Source organism: Anopheles maculipalpis, chromosome 3RL (genome assembly GCF_943734695.1).
Source record: "Anopheles maculipalpis chromosome 3RL, idAnoMacuDA_375_x, whole genome shotgun sequence".
NCBI classification, from domain to species: domain Eukaryota; kingdom Metazoa; phylum Arthropoda; class Insecta; order Diptera; family Culicidae; genus Anopheles; species Anopheles maculipalpis.
This window is the reverse complement of record NC_064872.1, coordinates 55,519,729-55,539,140: the sequence shown is the minus strand read 5'-3', so window position 1 is coordinate 55,539,140 and position 19,412 is coordinate 55,519,729. Positions and strand designations below refer to the sequence as shown.

The window sequence follows — 19,412 nt, the reverse complement described above, 5'->3', positions numbered from 1 at the left end:
TGCCTTCGGTCGGTTCGGAGTTAATATATTTTCTGTTTTCGGATCGATCGTTACATTCTAATTTTTGCAGTCTGCGTCATTATTGCTGAATCGTCAGCAGTTTCGTGGACACCCTGTTTGCGTAGCTTTGCGTTTGAATACTTTGGCCAATTATGTTGATTGAACTCTAATAACAAAAAGAAAATGTCTTTTATAATATTATATGCTTGTACGTGTGTGTTGGACCAGTTTTGCATAACATTGATAGCTTTGGCATAGGGTTTGTTCCTTTTTTAGTTTATTATATGGTTGTGAGTTTTGTGGTGTTTTAATTGACTTAATTTAAATTGTATTTTTTAAACCATTGGCTAGTTCTTTTAAAACATTAGAGTTGGATTGTTTTTTTTTTTGTATTTTCAATATCGGTAAAGTTTTTGTTGATGAATTTTTATGTTTCATTATTGCATACCGCAAATGGATTGAGTTTTCATTATTTTTCATGAATGCCGTGGAGCGACCAACTCCATCAGCAAATATTGTTATTAAAAATACATTAAGTAATTCAGTAATTGCGTAGTCATATTTATCAGTTCATCAAATGCAAACGTCCTCAGTGTACAGTTAGTTTGAAAGCAAGTTTTTAAAAAACTCGTAACAGTTTGCAGTGTTGCCAATTTAATAATGTTTGATACTAAGAATGATTTATAGTCGTTTTTTTTTTTTTTTTCAAAATGCTTTCTCATTTTGATCATTCATCCTGGGTGCTCATACGACAGTTGTGAAAAGTTCATCAATCAAATAATCTCTTTATGCAGTATCATTCGCTCATCAGCATATGTATTTACGTATATGTATTTTACTTTCCAAACAATCCTCATTCCGCCACACAATCACACTAACGAAACCCACACACACACACACACATACACACCCACACTGATCATTTAGCTGAAACTACTGGAGATGGTACAGTTTGCACGCGCGAAAAACCACCAAAATTGGGAAAATCAACATGTCGTAAGTTCAGTTATATCGAAAATATGCCCATGTTCTCCTCACAAAAAAATATCCTCTTTGTACGTATCCAAGCCCAAACCCATATCCAGGCCGCCCGCAAGCCGTATACAATACATAGCCTCCTGTAATACTCACCCGTATTACCATCCTTCTTCCATTCCACCACAATTCACATAATTCATTTTATACTCGCTCAGTATTCTCGTTCGGCTTTGTCCATTCTTTCCATCTGAAGCGAAATAGTGTAGATAGATGTGTATTTTTATAGAGCATTAGATTTTAGTTCTATATCTTTAAATCGGTGTTAGTTTTTAAGCGAATGTTAAAAAAACATTAATATTGATTGCAATTATTACATCATTCGTTTAATTTATATAGATAATGTGGTTATGGTCAGTCGTGACATTAGAAATGGAGATTGGCGTGCTTTTATAGAATGTACGATGTACTTGATCATCAAAACAATCATTTAATTATTTATTTTTAGTTCTAACGTGCTTAGCAATTAACGGTGCATAACAGTAGTAAAGAAAGTACGTGCAGTAACAACTGTATTTTAGTGTAATGTACATACTACAAAAGCCTTTGTAAATAGCCATTTTTAGGAATTTGGTTTGCCCTGTTACAAAAAACCTGCTCTTATATATTTATTACCTTAACAGTTTTGAGAGCCACTTAAACCGTGGTTTTATTTTTCTAATTGAGCTTCATAGCATGGTTAACACAATATAAGTTACGAATTTTGGTATACAAATATTATAGAATTTTTTCCGATTTTTTTTAAAACTATTTAATGGGAACAATACGATCGTGTTATCGAGGAGAAAAAGAATGTTAAATCAAAATTCCAACTTTTTTATTCCCATTAGCAGCGGAAGCATCATAACAAATGTTACCTTAACCTTATCTATCTTTCGCCCTATTTACTGTCGCCATGTGTCGTAAGTGTAACCGGCAGTAACCATCTTTCCATATTTGATTGACTCTATTCACAGATAAATCGGTTTCGTTTGAAAAATCTGTCTCCTTCAGTGACGACATTCAAGGTGTGCCAAAATCTCACAGTCCACAGCATTCCGGTACGTACTGGTGCGCATCACCATCCAATGAAGCTGTGAATAATAATGCATAACATCTTTTCGTTTGCAGCAGACACAAAACCTCCCAAACCGGCAATTAAATCCTCAACATTGCCAAGAACCTCATCACAGGGTATGCGCAAATTAACATTACCATAGTTAGTAGAGCTTCACTGAATGTGTTTCTTCCTTTAGAACGAGATCGACTAAAACCACCACCGCCTCCGAAGCCTCTGGTGATGATTGCGGGAAATCAGTACCGTACCGACCTAACTCTTGCCCCGGAAGTGTATAATCAACTGCGTGGCTTACAAAAGAAAGCTATGGATCTGCGAACGGAGGTCCGTACCCTGCGGCGGTTAACGCAAACCCAGGCTGTCGCTGTACGGGAGGACATTAAGGACACGTTCATGAGAATACGTGCCACCCTGCTTTCGAACTCGGGCTTCGTTTGGGGCCAGGGCGATAAGGAAAGGGTAAGCAATTTAGTAACGTTTTGAAATTAGCCAAGTATTAAAGGATGCTATATAAATTCTGCGTCAATTCCAGACAAATCTTACTAGAGAAGAAGAAATCTATAAACAAGAGGTAATCCGATTGGAAAAGGATCTGGCTGATTTGGAATCATCCGTAGAAGGTTTAAGAGGTGAAGTCATTAACAGAAGAACCCGTGTCAACATGGTCGCCGTGGAAGATATGGCGCTAGTGCTCAGCCGTGCGAGGTAATAATACTGCTGCTGGCAGAGTGTAAGTTCAAGACGATGTAAACCACGTTCGTTTCCTTCCTTTGTAGTAAAACTGTTGCCGAGCTGAAAATGCGTTTCCCAGTTTTACAGCAAGGATTAAGAAATCTCATCTCCAACGAAATGGAGCACGTTTGTCGAGAGGAAGCATTTCTCAAAGATGAACCCGATCGACTGGAGAATGCACTAAGAAGGTGTAAAAAATTAACCGGCACACTCGTGACGCTCAAAAGGTATTCATGACTACTAGTATTTGTTAGTTACAGTCACTTAAGTTAAGTTTCTGTTATATTCACCCTTTTTTTCATCTCATCTGTTCCATGCATGTAACATCTGTTCCATGCAAAGACTTGCAAGCGTACAGGAGCAACGGCTTCCAATACCGGACACGACGACCACGGATGAAACGATCAAACCTCCGGAAACACACAACAACGTAAATAAGGTAAATGTCTGCACACGCTACTACTTTCTCTACCTACTAGCAACACTTCTATCCCTTATATTAACAAACTAAATACAGCAACAATAGCCAATAAAAACCAAGTCTAGTTAATACCATTCGAAGCCGTCCTTTGCTATTGGTTTCGATTTGTTGTTTGGTTCATGGTTTTTCGTTTCCACCGTTTTCTCTCTATTTTCTACTTTCGTCTTTGAGTTTGCTTTACCTTCTCTCTGTCCCTCTCTCTCTCATACTCGCTCTGCTTAGTATGGTATTTTTGGAACCAATCCTCCTAAATTAGTCCTACTTGGTATCCCTTATCTCTCGCTTTTCTCTGCCTGCCTGTCTGTTTATCTGTCTCAATTTGTCACAGATTAAGTATGCTAATTTCTAACAATTCAGCAAAGATTCTCGGACAGCAATATGTGTGTGAAATTTGTCAGGCTTTTGTGTTTGTATATGTTACATCTCGTAATAATTGTGCTATTACTTTTTTTTATTATTATTTTTTAAGTCTGTGGATTGTCCAATTTACTATCAAAACGTAAAAATCACAAACATGATAGAGTAAATTTTTAAATATTTTCTATTACGGGAAATGATTGTTTGGACAAAGCAAACCTTTATTAAGTTATTAGCGCCAAAACAAAATCATGATTTCCTTGGTATTTCAACAACTAATTTTAACAAACAAATCAGGATTTTATTCAATTTATAGCATTAAAGGAAGCAATGTTTGAGTGTGATAGGTATCGTAGGTATCATTATCAGCTTTATACTCTTGTGGACATGAATATTCTACTTGAGTATGAAGCAATTTTTTAAAATCTGTAAAGTTCTGTTGATTTGAAAACCTTTTATGGAAAAAAAAATCATAAATGAATTTTAAAGTGTTCCCTACAGTTACCCTTATTATAACTTAAATCACGCCCTCTCCTATTCTGTTGCCACTATCACTGCTGCTTAGCGAATTTCTGGTGTATAAAATATTAGATTCCATATTACACACAAAAATGTGCTATACATTTTTGTTACACAGCTTTAAAATAACTTAAATTTGCCGCATATTATTAGTTTAGTGCAAGATTTTTTTTATTATGTTGTGGATGTCCGAGAACTACCAAAAAGGTAGTTTATTTTTAATTTCCGTTATGGCGGCTCTTTGCCGTATGATCCACCAAAAAGGTCATATTATTATAATTATTTGAAATGTTGCATTTTCACTCATAACACATTTGTAAAGAGTTTTCAATTGTTCAAATTTGATTTTGTTTTCATATTTTGTTATCAGTGAGATATCACTGGGATTACTTCAGTGTAGTTATTTCCTGTAAAACAACACTATCCGCCTTCGCACTGATGTCATGTATTAAAGCGAAAAGAATCGATTGAACATTAGAGAAATCCGTGCTGCTTTGTTGGACATTGGCATGATGATGTTGCTCTACTTTCTTCAGTAATTAATTTTACTTACACGATTAAATTAAAGTTGTATGTGTAGTTTTGATTTGAAGTTTCTTTACCCATCCTTAATTATCGTAATATATTGTGGTTAGGTAATAAAGCGTTGAAAAAAAATTAAACTAAAATGGCTTAAAATTGTAACGCAAATGTTAAGGTTTATAGGATAGAAGTTTAAACAAAAACCTATCAACACTGTACGAATTATTGTGCAGTACTGGATTGATGATGCTATGCTAATGTAAACCTCCAACAATTCCCGGTGTACCACAATGCTATCCCTCTACAACCAATACATTATTTTGTTTTTATTATTACAATTCTGTTTGTAAGTACTTAGTTACTCATTCTTCTCATATAACATGTATTCCGTACATTTCTTCTACCAAAAGTAAGATTGGATGATTCTTAAATTTATGTAAAAAACAATAGATTAAATTTCACGACAAGTTCCATTTAAACTGTTTATTTTAAACTTTCTTGATTGTGAAACCGATGTTTGCTATTTAATTGTATGCTGTTAGTTGGTACTTTATTTAACAAAATAACATCAGATATCAAAGCCAGGATTTATCGAAAATCATACATGTTGTAAAGTAAAATCATCTCACCCAAACAATTGCAGGAAAAATGCATGCGTGTTGAACCCAAGAGATTGGAGATGTTTTTGTTTGTCCGTTTCAATCGATCTTTTCTGTTCCTACCTTCCATTTCTCACGATTTCACCCTTTTTATTCATATATTTCTGGCACACTTTATTCGAAATATAATTCGATCAGCTCTTTCGTTTCTTATTCCTGTGTTTTATGGTGCGTTTAGTTTTTTTTTCAATTAATTTCGTTCTTCTTCTATACGTCTCAATTTGGTGCAATTTATGCTTTATTGAAAAATAATAATCAGCAATAACTAATTCGAACCGTATAAAACAGAAACTGTATTAAACTCCGTGCTAAAACTCACTAGCGCATACCTTGGAAAACGAACCTTCCCCTTTCTTCCGCTTCCAAGCATTGATCGGCAAACAACCCGTCCATCCATTCTGCCTCTCCCCTCAAACGAATTCTTCTTCTTCATCATGCTCTCATCAATACCAACTGATTTGTTTCTTCCGACGGGTGTGTGTGTGTGTCCTCATTATCTTATCCCCTCCTCCGAAACATACTTCCTGTGCAAGTCTTGTACACTTGTCTCTATGTCCTTATGTGATTTACTGCACCAAACCGATTCCTTTTCGCCCGAGATCCTTCCAGGGAGCAATCTGATTGAGTTTCTTGAAAAGCCACATGGTTCCCGTATTTGTTTCCCTTCCAAGCACCTCCATCGATAAAAACACATTTTTCAAACTCATTAACAACTCCATCACGAGCATCCTTGTTTTCCCACCTTCTAAAAATTCAACGAACCCACATTACAACGTTTTGCGAGAAGAATCGATGCTAAAACGTGCATTCATATAATTTTGTGTTTTATAGTTCAACTGGCGATGGAGTTCTAACTTCAAAGAGGCGATCACTGAGTAAATTATGCTCCTACTTAAATAATCAACAACCAAAAAAAAAAAACAATAGTTTCTTCCATTTTTGTTCTTTCGACGCATATATATATCTATATTACTTTCTACTCCTCTTGTTATTTTGTTTTTGTACTCCTCCCTCAACGTTTGTTTCACGAATGTCCCGTATGATATAAAAGAGCAAAAACGCAACAAAATTTACATATCAAAATCTTCTCACCAAAATCAATCGTTCTCTCTCTCTCTCTCTACTTCTCTATCACCACCACCACCAATCACCAAATACACACACCAAGATTTTGTCTATTTTTTCTATTGCCAAGCTCTCTATTGGTCTCCCATAATTGTATGTTTTATAATAAATTCTGCTGCAGTACTACACAAGCACACCTGCATTGAAATTTGTTCACAATTCACTCAAACTACACGCTCTAATACAAGGACTTTGACTGACTGGTATTTTTGTTATAATACTTTTTATTTTTAAAAGTCCTTTTTTAAAGTTTCGTTTTTTGCTTTCCTTTTTCCTAATTCTACCAAAATGAAAGTTAACCGCTCACTCACTCTCTACGCTACTTCTTTTCTCTACGGTCTGTGTTCTGTATGTCGGTCTTTGATTATTCTCAAAATCATCACCACTCTTCACTCTTCACTACAAACTTCTATCATCGCACCGCAAACAAACTCAGTTTGTCGCAAGTGCAAGTGCAATCCCACAAAAGCAACATTCGCAACAAACGTAACAAATGCTTTACGCAACAATATTCCTAAAATACATGCGTGGGAAGATGTGAGTGTGCTGTTCTTGTGTGTGGGATGAATGCGTGTACACGTGTGTGTGTGTGTGTGTTGTTTGGTGTAATTGTATGGAAGCTGGCTGGTTGATGTGTGTTTTTTTTAAATTTTGTTTTCATTTATTTGTTTTACCAAAACACAATCACATGGAACTTTTCTGTCTCGTTGTCCATTCGTCTACTTCCATTTTCCATCGCTGTGTGTGTGAGTCTGTATCTGTTTTTCCTACCAAAATCCCTGCAGAACTCCGTCATGTATGTATGTCCCCTAAATAAACTAAGATTCCGAAACAACCAAAAAAAAAAAACACACAAAAGATATGATAAATTGTACTTAAAAAAGATGCCAATTTACTATCCCAAATCTAACTAAAACCAATGTCCACCTACACCATGCATATTCTTCTTGTATCCTTGCCGCATTTCGTTTAAAAAGCTCTCCTTCTGTTAATCTTAATGTGTTAGTTTGTTTTCTGTTCTGAATAGTTTGCTGACTTGCTGTATCACAAGTAATGTTACTTTTATTTTCATTAGTTCGTACTACACTTTTGATTGCTACTAACCCCAGCTCGGGTACTTGTATATTATGTTTTTCCCTCCCAGAAATTACGATCAAACTTTGTGTTGTTTATTGCTTTCCCGTTCACACGTTCATTCACCCCACCACGGAACCCTTCACAAACATATCCTAGTAGGAGACTGTAGTTAAATTGTGCATGACACTTACACACTATATTACTCATTCACTATATTACTCAAGCATCTCACTATTGATATCACTGTTGAGTCCTCTTAAACACTCCCCGCCTTGATTGAACCAACGTTGTCAACACCTTCTATTCGATGTTTTAACTGTAAAGCTTTGAAGCTGTTGAAATAAATTACTTTTTGTTTTTTTCATTGTTAATAATCTCAAACAGCGTACCTTTCGTCGAAGTGGTTTTATATCAGTTTTATATCTCAAATCAACCATAGTGCAGTGTAGGAATAACGGGGTATATAGGTGTCTGAACACAATACGTGTTAATTGTAATAAGGCCACTCGGGATTGTGATACAATATTTTAGTAGAATGCTTTTTGAAGAATAATCTTTTGTAGGTTTTGCTTTCAGAACCGTCCAAAGATAGTCTTGTTTGTTAATTTTATTCATATCTTCTTAATGACTGGCTCAACGACCCACTAGGTCACGCCGGTCATCGAATGGCTGACTAGACTTGCTGACAGCACGCAGTTGTCTAGAAAGTTCTCAACTACGAGAGGAACGTTCAGTATGGGATATAAATCCCCAGAGCATGGATAGAAATCAAGGAAAGGTGGGCGGTAATATCCAGATCATTGGAAAGGAAGCAGACGATACAGTAAGACTGGGTGCGAGAATGGCGCATTCTTAGAGACTAACTAGTCGGCACAGGATACGAAGAGATTCCATCCAACCGGTCGGCATGAAAACGACGGACAGCAACACGGTTGAATTTCCGCTGAATTCATACGATCCTGTCGATCAGTGTTAGGCCGGCAGGCTACCAAACTACCGACAACACCCAAACTATGTTAATTGTGTCATGTTGTGTACGAACATAATATGTGTACTTCAAATAAGCACAAGCGAAACCGGCATTGGAATCAAAAATAAGTCACCTGGATGGAATTATTGTCTGATGTCAATTATTTCGAAGTTAAACTTCACTAAGTTTATAGGAAGTAAAACAGAAGAACAAAATACTGCCACACTGCCATAGAACAGAAAGCCTAAGAAGCAATGTGTAACAACAAACGATGTGCTATATGGCAAACGCAGACAATATTTTGCCATATTTACTTGAATCAACAACCCCCACCAAACACTACTAAACAAACAAATTGGCAATATTGCTACGTCTTACTGGTAAATGATGTAATTCAAATTCAAAATTAGGCAATACCATTCGGACACCATATTTCGGTAAACAAACAAACCAAAAAAACATGGGCGTGCAACCTTTTTTCCCCCCGCCATTGGCTGATCCATCCTCAAGTTTTGATTTTTGGTTTGATCTTTTTTACTAAACTAGCTAAGTAGTAGATTTGTACGAGATAAGTGTGTTGATCCGTTTAATGCTGGATCCTGCCCCGAATATGTTCGCTTATTAAAACAACACGTAACGCTAATAAGCTGTACTAATGGAAGTATAGTGCGCCGATTGGTCACCCATAATTAGGGAACGGTTTGTGTGGTAGAAAAATTCTCTTCAAATTAAGAATCAATTTCCATCATAGCCGAAAGTTTGCAGCAATCCGTTAGCCGTTACGTTTGAACGTTTGTTTTATTTGTTTCGTTCGGTTATTTTTCTTCGTCCTATTGTTTTTATTTATCTTCTGTTTTTCGTGTACGATTACTTTTATTAGCTAGTGCTGTTTCTTCCCCTTTTTATATATTTATACATATTTATATATGGCTCTGTGAAAAAAAAAAGCACTGTGTCTATATTTATTCCCAAGCGAATTGTATAAAACTTAAACAAACAAATTTTCTCTTTATCTCTTCCATTTTTGTGCCTCTCTCTCTCTCTCTCTCTCTCTCTCTCTCTCTCTGTCTCTCTTTCTCTCTTTCTCTGTTTTTTCTCTCTACTGAAAATACTATTTTTTCAACATTTCAAATCAATCAATCCGTACAAACTATGCACTACGCGTTATCCTTCGTTCGTTCGCTCGTTCGCTCGCTCGCTCAAATCGCGCTCGAAATCCGTCACGCCACGCCACGGTACAACATCCCCCCCCAACCCACCTAATCCTGCTGTGCTGTGTGACCGACGCGTACAAAACGCAGCCAATCCCAACTCCCCGTCTGGGGACAGTCGTTGCCAGTGGAGGAATCGCCCCAGAAAACGCACTCGATGCTTTGCTAGATGAGCTGCAAACCTTTGCCAAACCGCCGAACGGTGTGAACGAGGTAAAACAACATTGCTGATTATGTCGGATTTACGTTTTACCGACATATGTTTGGTTATAGGATACATTGCTAATAGTTATATGGATCGTTTTTCGTTCTGTTGTTATTCCTCATTTTTGTACTTTTTCCATAATTTTGAGTAGAAATTTTCGTTCTGTTATCTTGGTTTCTTTAAACATTTTCTCGTCTTTTTTTCTAACTTTTGGGTTTTTTTTTTGGTTATTTTATTACTTTGGTTGATTATTTCATCTGGCCACTTTTTGATACACTTTATGCTATTTTTTCGCCCTTTGTTTCTGATTTTTTAAATTAATTTTGTAATTTTATTTAATATTCTTCTGTTTTACGAGTTTTCTCAACAGAAGTATGATCTCAGTTTCTTCTGTTTTATTCATACTTTTGAAAGTTTTTCAAGCTGTCTAATTGCATGAAACCAATACTTATCATTCCTTTGCTCTAATTGTTAGCACCGACCGGACGACTCCACATCGGACGATAGTTCTCAAACGTTGCAAAACAGCATCACGACTAAAATTTCCCAATCACAACTATACCCCTCCGAACCCGTCTCCTCCAACGTCGGTCTCCGGCGGCTTCATTCGTATCCGAGCGGTTCGGATACGGACACGAGTCCACCGCAGCCGACCCGTCCGACTACCGGCAAACCGCCCGTTCCGGAACGCAACGCCGAGTTGCTGTCGAAGGTGAACAACAAGCGAGTACCGCCGCCACCACCGCCCCGTACCAGCTCCCGCAGCCCTCTGGCCAGCCCAACCAGTCCACACGTACCGCAACATCACCGTGGCCAACAGCCCGCCGTAACGCTGTCCGACTGTGAGCAGCAGCAGCGCACCTCCGAAGGTACCGATTCTGGCAGCGAATCCGTATGCTCGGACAACTCGCAACGTCAGCTTGCGCTGGAGCTGCGTCATCAGGAGCTGCTAAAAAAACAGCGGCAGCTACAGGAACAATACCAGCGGCTGCAGCAGATGAGCAAAAATGCCGTCCCGCTAGCACCGACAACGATGAACCACGATATCAAGAAAACGGGCAGCGAGTCCAATCTGCCGGTGAAGATGGGCTACAACATGACCGTAAGTGGTTCGATGAAAAATCTCTGCGGCGGAGGAGCAGGAGGAGGCGATGCTGCCATGCCTTTCGACTCGGTGGCACCAACGGCCAACAATGTCGAGCATCAGGACGGAAGTGACAGTTCCTCCGGTGGTCCGAACTCGATGGACGGTGGTGCTGTTATCGGTGCGAACGGAAACACCGGTTCCCTGCCACCACACCTTACCAAAACCACCAACAAAGTGTACGAAACGGACATACTGTAAAATGGACGTTTTGCTATCGTTCTATCCTTCGCTTGTCCTTCCAGTTGTAGTCAAATCACTGAACAGAACAGAACAAAGCCTGGTTAGTATGTAGATGGTTGTGGCCGATAGGTGATTCGAACTGCATTAGAGACGCGTGCAACAATATGACAATGCTAGATAAATTCTTGATAATTTATTTTACTTTTATCATTTTAACGCCCTGTGCGAGGACTTAGACAAGGCATGGAGTATTTTGTTATATTTTACAATAGTCAATTCATAGACCTATTTTTAGAGCAACATCTTAGTACAATAGCAAGAGCTCATAGGCTCGTTACAAATTTCGTTTAAACAAGAATCATTTGCATTTCAGTTGTAAAGTTGCAGATTATCTGACAAGATCTAGGAACAAGTTGCGCTGTTTCCGTTGCAAATAGACTTCCATTTAATTGTTTGTTTGTCTTCTATTTAATGGATATGTTCTGCCTCTAGTCAATAGACGATTGATACTAATGCAACTAACGCATTCGAACTCTACTCCTAAAAATAGAACGATAATATATCTGCCGTGCTATTAAGTGCAAGCACATCTACGAGAGAAATTGTGCCCAAGAATGCCACAATTGCACAATATTGCACATCTGTGTGTTTGCGTGTCCATCGTTTGATGTTTGCACAAACTATGAAGGAAACGACAGAAATTATAACTAACGAGATTCCTCTTCTCCCTAGCTCATAACGACTGCTCACAAAACCATTTATCCCTGTCCACCTTATAAAAAATGCTTGTCACATGGCGCTTCTGATCCGATCTGATCTGTTAAACGAACATAAAGTAACATCCTCTCCCCTCAACAAAAAAAGCTAGCAAAATCAACGTAAAGAAAAATACTCTATAGATCCTCTATACGCAACGTTTAGGACAAACTCTGTGTGTCACACTAGGCGAACAAGCAAACAAATCCCAAAAGACGTAATCAACTGTCGCAAAAAAACATCTTACTATTTTTTTTTTTTTTTGTTTCTGTGAATTTAAATCTCCCAAAAGTGGAAAACTGATGCTCTTGAATATTAAAAAAAAAAGCTCATCATACAAACGACAAGCAAACTCACATTAACCACACGACAAAAGTTCACCACCAGTTCACACCGAAATGCATATGAATGCAACAAAAGCTGCACCGCAAATGTCGCTAGAAGAAAAAAAAATGCAATATTCGTGTCGATTGTGCGCACCTCACTGCACTGAAGAAACACACAAATGCAACAAGCATAAATAATATTAATCATTAATATACACATGTGGTGTTTGTTGATATCACGGTCACCGAAGGAAAACTGTAGATGATGGTGATGGTGATGATGATGATGATGACGGTGTGCGTGTGTGTATCGATTGCGGATTTAGTAACGTAGAGGAGCACGATTCACAGAAGATAAGAAGTTCGTCTACAAGTACTACTAACATAGTGATAATGGTGAATATTTCCGTTTCGATGGTACAAGTGCGAAGACAGCATGGCGTCAGTTATTTGTTAAAAATTTAAAATATTTGTGATCACACAATGAGTAGTGAGAATGGAACGAAGGAGGGTATCAACTGAGACACTGAAGCTTGAACAACAACTGTCTCGATGATAGGAAATGTTTTGAGCAGAGTAAAATTCGTCTATAATTGTAATCGATATACTCTCCCCCGGAAAATCACACACACACAGTTACCCTTATTGTGCTCGTGTCGCTCACTGTAGTAAGCAAGTTCGTTCAAGCCAAACCAAAAAAAAAGCTGCAAACAGCAGGCAAAATCGTGACACGAAAAAAACACACAATTATACATGTCTAAAATGAGGAGCACACAGTTCACACCACTCCCTTGCATTCGTATTCAATACAGCAAATCAACGATAAAGCGACAACGTTTCGATTTAAAACAACAGCAACCACCACATCAGCTATGGATCAATCGTCCGCATGTGATCAAACACACGGGCTCTCGAATGCGGCATTCCGGTACACAGTAAAACATACACTGAGCGAAACAAGAATAGCATCACCGTGCTTTTGGACAATATCTTCGAAATTTATGAACCAATTTTGCTTTTTTAAAGTTTAGAATGATAGCACAATCTATTTGAAACCTTTAAGTATTATTGTGTGAGAAATTTTGGCGAATCTTTCACATTTAAAAGCGAATAAGTTATGAAAATTGCACCATCCGGCTAACAATACATGCTCCAACATTCTCCAACTTTTAACCTAGGGTTTGATTCAATTGAAGTCAATTCTCACTGGAGGTAAAGTTTCATACAATAAATCACGAACAAAATCTGTACTTATCACTCATTAAGTATCAACAGCCGAGTAATGAATGCTTCGTTCCGAGAGAAAACTATCAAAATAGTTTCCAATCACTAACGAAAGTCGTGTTTGAGAATCCTGACCGCACTATTGTTGAAAATTTTAAATAATTGTGACCCCATATCCATGTGTGGAAGAAAAAGCTAAAATACGGTGCGATATAAGCTCATGCTTGTAGAATATTAACGAACCTGAAGAAGATTAGCATCCCAAATTCAACCAGAATGGCAATATCTGGTTAGCTCAAGACGTGTGCTGTAAGTTATGTTCAGCAATGAAAATTTGAAGCGGCACAATCGTCTCAGTAAAATTACCTTTACAGAAGAACGTCGCAACCTGAATCGGAATAATATCGCTGAAAAGTATATTTTCTTCGATGAATGGGTGTTAAAAGTGTGCTTTTTTCGGTTAACATGAAGTGCTTGATATGGTCCCAATTATTGACATGAATATTTGCACGATTTATGCGAAGAACTTGATTTTAATATGCCCTGTATGGTGTTGCTCTGATAATTTGAACCTTGAGGCTGAAGTCAAGGTTGACATCTAAATGCTAGACATATTTATAATCGATTACTACGAGTTTTAGATAGATTTGTAGTTCATTTACACATGAATAACCAAAACATGAAAAATATAGCACATTTTGCGGATCTATCGCCTTTAGTCTACTGTTGTCTGTAAACCTTTTAGTCTACTGTTGTTCAACACATTTAGGGAAACAGCAAACAGCGCCTGAGTGTTGAGAACTCTTAAATAACGAAATTGGTCAAGAAATCACTGCTTATCGCAATCTTATGCATCTGTTGATCCAAAGTCATGTTGATGCTATTTCTGTTTCGAACCCTTTTTACATGAATGTATCGCCCTAAATATGTATCCTCACAAAGGTTCAAAAACTTTTGAAGAAATAATCAAAAACATGGTGGTGCTGTTCTTATTTCGCTCAGTGTAGTAGCTTTACAAAATCATCAAACATCATCAATCCCCTCACACTCAAACCACACATTTGGCGCGATCAAAGAATCACGCGGTTGAGCAATGAATGTTGATTAGGTTCATAGTGTATAAGCTTTCCCGGTTTTTTTATAGTAGTTTGCGATCACACACGCACGCACGTGCCACCACGGTGTCCCCATAGCGAAGAAATGATCGCGATTCAAAAACAAATCTCCAGATGCGTTTTGCGCTTATGTAGATGTGAGCAGCAGAAAATTGTTAAACACGAAACTGTAGAAGAAGAGAAGAAAAACAAAGCAAACAAAATAGAAACGAATATACAATAGCCAAAAAGTAAGGTTTTACATTACAAAAAGCCCAATGTTAATCATCAAATGAAAGAGAAAACGAAAGAAGGAAAGGCGTGGTTGCGTGTGGTGTGGCCCAGAATCGAATGGAAAAAATAGGTTTTAATTGAAAGGAAAGGACGAAAACACACACATATATACTATTCACAATCCCACGTTCACTAGGAGCAGCCGAGCAAAACAAGTGCGACAGTGAGTGCCAAGGATACAATTACATTAGCCAAACATGTTTTGATGATATTGATAACGAAAACCAACGATTCCATGGGTAAAACAAAGAAGAAGAAGAAAACACATACACACACAACAAAACACACACGGCTAAACTAAATATGATCGATAGCATATGGATCGTTGCCGATATGACGAAATATGTTTCGTTTTAACGTTTTTTCCTTCACTCGGTTCGTTACTTAGCTTTTGTATAAACAAACAAATCAAACATGAACTGAACGAAAAGAAGAGTATCCAAGGAGCAAGGAAGCACGCTGCGCTGCCACTACTGAGGTGTATGATGGTTAGCAGCTAGCAAGCAGCACATGGACGTGCACGCGAACAATCTCTGCTTAACGATAAAGTTTGCTAAACTTACACGGTGTCGTGTTATCGAGATATCATATTCGCACCTTAAAACACGTGAATGCAGATGCACGTTATTCCTAATGAAAGAATACACACATACACGCATACACACACCATGTCCGTGCAGCATGAAACAGCGTTAAATGGCAAAAAGTGAAGCCTCCCAAAAAGTTAAGCCCATTTGCGATTAGCTAGTCGATACTATATGATGATGATACTCCACATGAAACACACTCACCCCCTCCACACTCGTAAACCCACACATACATACATACATACATACACACCCACACATACGTTTGTGTCACTGGATCATTATTGTGTCAGTCAGTATGCAATATAGAATGTTGGATTTTTTCTACAAGAGAAACATTATAGACTTATTATCCATTTTTATTATAAAATAATAAAGGATCTTCCACATAAAAGAATGTGTCGGTGCATTTGTTTTACTGCCCTATTTACATTGCTTCCGATTTCAGACAACTTCGTTTCATGGAGAAGCATAAAAGTAGCCCTTAAGCAGCGTACAAGTTCCAGCAGTGGTAAAACAGCGTTTTTATGGTGATTGTGCAGCAATAGCTTTTTCGATGTCATTCTGCGTACACGCGGAGCACAGCAAGCTCGTTAGCTAAATTAGTTAGCCAAAGTCGAACCTGGTGGAGGTCTGATGCAGCCGTGGATGGAAGAATGCAGCTCAGAGTTTCCTGGAAACGGATTGACGAACTGGCCATGTCGCCAAGGTTGTCGCGTAAGCATAAATGATCTTATTTTTTCTTCTGATACGCCTGGCCCTTTTCCGATCAGATGGCGCTAGCTCTTGGGCACTTCTTCGTCTTGACTTAACGTCCTCTAAGGTCATGCCGGCCATCGAAATGGCTTACTAGACTGCCGATGCCACGTAGTTGGTTAGTCAGTCCTCACTATGGACGGACTCGCTCTTGGACACATAATAATCAAAAAGGGGTTCTCCGAATAAGATTTACTCAATAATATTAATTTTGTACACTGCTAATAGATTAATACTTTTGTACAATAATGACCGTCTTGTCAAGGAATTTCTTGGCCGAACCTTGTTGGTTGTAGTTGTGATATCTCCACGAAAACTGTCTACTGCTGTCGTGACACTGTTTAATTTAAACTTGAGGGCCTTTCGAAGGGCCTTCAGTTTCGACTCGCTCATAGATGGCGTGCCCTTTTCCTTCACGAGGTATCATGATAAATGAAGCTTGGACAATGATGATCCTGCAACTCATCATCATTATCATGATGGTCTGCTCTGTTAAAGCTCTGGCCCAGTCAACAATAGATCTCCAGGAAACTCAATCCTTGGCTGCCGCTTCCCATCCATGTAGGCATCCATCCAGCCAACAAACTCGCTGTGCTCTCCGGCGCTGGTCGCTGGCGAATACCTGCTCGGCAGGGCATAAGCCCGGCATCCTCATAACATGCCCCAGCCATCGTATCTAGCAGGGTTTAGCTGCAACTACAAGGTCCATTAGTAGAAGAAGTCCGTTGGATGGCAGGATGTTATTGACGGCCAGGCTCTTTCTGCGATTGGTTCCATAACTCGATAAAGCCTTTTGAAGAGTGGGTTCATGTGTGAAATCTCGAACAAACCTAAAAAAATATCTCTACTAATTTAAGGCTTGATTATATATAGTGATATAGTGATGGTACAATTAAACACTATCTTCTTCTTTGCTTAACGACATTCTAGATCACGCTGGCCATCAAATGGCTTACTAAACTTCTCGACACCACGTAGTTAGATAATCTTTTCTCATCCAAGTAGTGGTTTTGGTAGGAACGGTCCGGATGGGATTTGAACCCCGTTCCTGCCGTGTAAAGAGTAATTCTAGAAGAACTAGTTCTATTTAGTTTTATTTTTTATGCCGGATGTTTCTGGTAATTTTATGGGCAAAAACCTGAGTTACGATTTAGAGCTTCAGCAGCTTAATTTATCGAAAACCTATTTAATTAACTGATACAGACTAAAATTTGAATGTGACACGCTGAACTACATCAGCACGAAGATTACCGAAAATTGCTGTCCCGAAGGTATCCGAAGCAGTTCCGAAGTTTGACAGCGAGAGTTTGCTCAATTCCCAAAGAAAAACATTGCGTTTGTTTACTTGGTTCCGGTAGGTGCAGTTGCGCCTGAGTCGCATTGTTTTGTGCATAAATGTAACTTTTTAACGTATGATTTCTTCTATTAACACTTTTTTCAAACTTATAGTGACAACGCTCTATCGCATCTCCTTTTCTGTCGTACTCAAACACCATCTACATTGCAGTGACCGACAATCAAAACAAAGCCTTGATCCCGTTGCACTGCTTCGAAATGAGTAGCAAACAGCAGCCAAAAATACTACTCAAATCTCGTCCCACGGACGATTCGACTGCTGGACCATCAACTGCACCTGCAAGTAGAAGAACACCAACAATTTTGGCGAATGCCACACCTCAAATCGCCGGATCGTCTAGGAGTGCCGATTCCAGGCACAGCGCAGCGTCGAAATGTCTTCCCGCTCCAGCTGCTCCCGATCCGTACAGTTATACGCCTATGGAAGGATCGTTGGTGCTGTTAAAAAATCATAATGCGATTAACTATCGGACGCTCGATTTTTTGCACGAAACCAATCAAGATTACGTTGTCATTGGAACAATCGGCATGCCCGGTGTGGGAAAGTCTACGGTTCTGAATCTGCTCAACACCAACCTTTACTCGCCCGACCAAAGTGACAAAAAGACGGAAACGATTTTTCCCGTACATAGTGCAATCAATATTGCTGGAGAGAATGAAGGTACAGTGTACAGAGCGTGAGTAAGAGAGTAGCATATTAACCATACACTTTCTATCCGCACAGTTCGAATGCACATCACCGAAGATCGTTTAATTCTGTTGGATTGCTGTGAGCCAGTATTTGCGCACGCCAGGAAAGATTTCATCCAACAGGAACAGGATGAGCTGAGGAAGATGATGATTTTGCTACGGATTTGTCATGTCATTTTTGTCGTACAGGAAGAGTACTACAACATCCGTCTAATGCGGACGCTTATGTGGGCAGAAATGATGACCCAGGTACACTCAGAGCTGCCGACCAAGCTGGTATTCATCCGGAATAAGGTGATTTCACACAGTGAAAATCATAATGCCCGGGAAAGGGTGATCAATTTGTATCGACAAATGTTTCTCAACACACCGTCGTTTTCGGTAACCAGCACCAGCTTCGGTGGTGATTCCGGTGCACAGGAGGAGGAAATTTTCAACTACATCGAATTTCCCGTATTACAAAAAGGTAAGCAGGTACCAGTTAAACGAAAAAATTGACCAGGGCATAAATAATTCTAAGAGCGTTCTCTCTCTCTCCCTGGCAGGCGATTCCGTTGTCATTACGGAACATTCAAAAGAAACCATACTGCTGCTGCGTCAAATTGTGTACGCTGGACGGGATACGATAATGGCACACAACTGTTCCGAAAAGGCATGGGGACAGGCGTTGGTGAAGCTTATCGATTGCCCGGAGAGCAACTTTTTCATCGACAAGTATGAAAAGTTGAAAGAAAAGTACAACCTGCACAATCATGTTAAAATTGTGGAACATTCCTACCGCGATCCAACGGGGTTACATTTTGTGGAGTGAAACGAAGCATAGGTGACGCTAGGAATAGGTGATCCGATTCGTTGTATAAAACACGGAAAATAGAATAATCGGTGGAAAAGATTGTACAAAAATTAACTAATTGTTTGAAACGGAATACTTCTTCCCTGGTTCTTACTATTCCGCTGTGTGCAGCATTTTTCGGAGCATTCAGAGGGTTTTCAAATTTGGAGAGAATTTTACGAGATGACTACTTAATAGTTATTTGATCCTGGAAACAGAA

The 19,412-nt window shown here is 38.8% G+C and overlaps 2 protein-coding genes across 3 annotated transcripts in view; both read left to right on the top strand.

Moving 5' to 3' along the window:
* The window catches only part of LOC126561482 (coiled-coil domain-containing protein AGAP005037), a 28,850-nt gene extending 17,555 nt beyond the window's left edge, over positions 1–11,295 (top strand). The window contains exons 12-21 of one of the 2 annotated variants that reach the window (XM_050217656.1): positions 928–996; positions 1,992–2,075; positions 2,146–2,208; positions 2,271–2,551; positions 2,625–2,797; positions 2,869–3,051; positions 3,167–3,263; positions 6,194–6,237; positions 9,836–9,958; positions 10,426–10,555. In XM_050217656.1, coding sequence (XP_050073613.1) covers positions 928–996; positions 1,992–2,075; positions 2,146–2,208; positions 2,271–2,551; positions 2,625–2,797; positions 2,869–3,051; positions 3,167–3,263; positions 6,194–6,237; positions 9,836–9,914 — 1,073 coding nt within the window. In that variant the 3' untranslated portion in view covers positions 9,915–9,958; positions 10,426–10,555. Of the gene's footprint in view, positions 1–927; positions 997–1,991; positions 2,076–2,145; positions 2,209–2,270; positions 2,552–2,624; positions 2,798–2,868; positions 3,052–3,166; positions 3,264–6,193; positions 6,238–9,835; positions 9,959–10,425 lie in introns of both variants that reach the window. The other variant, XM_050217655.1, reaches the window with a different exon arrangement.
* Positions 11,296–17,868: 6,573 nt separating this feature from the next.
* Positions 17,869–19,171, top strand: LOC126562442 (uncharacterized). The gene is made up of 3 exons (XM_050218954.1): positions 17,869–18,331; positions 18,395–18,826; positions 18,906–19,171. Exons 1-3 carry the CDS (start codon positions 17,869–17,871, stop codon positions 19,169–19,171), a joined length of 1,161 nt encoding a protein of 386 aa, XP_050074911.1.
* Positions 19,172–19,412: the final 241 nt, after the last annotated feature.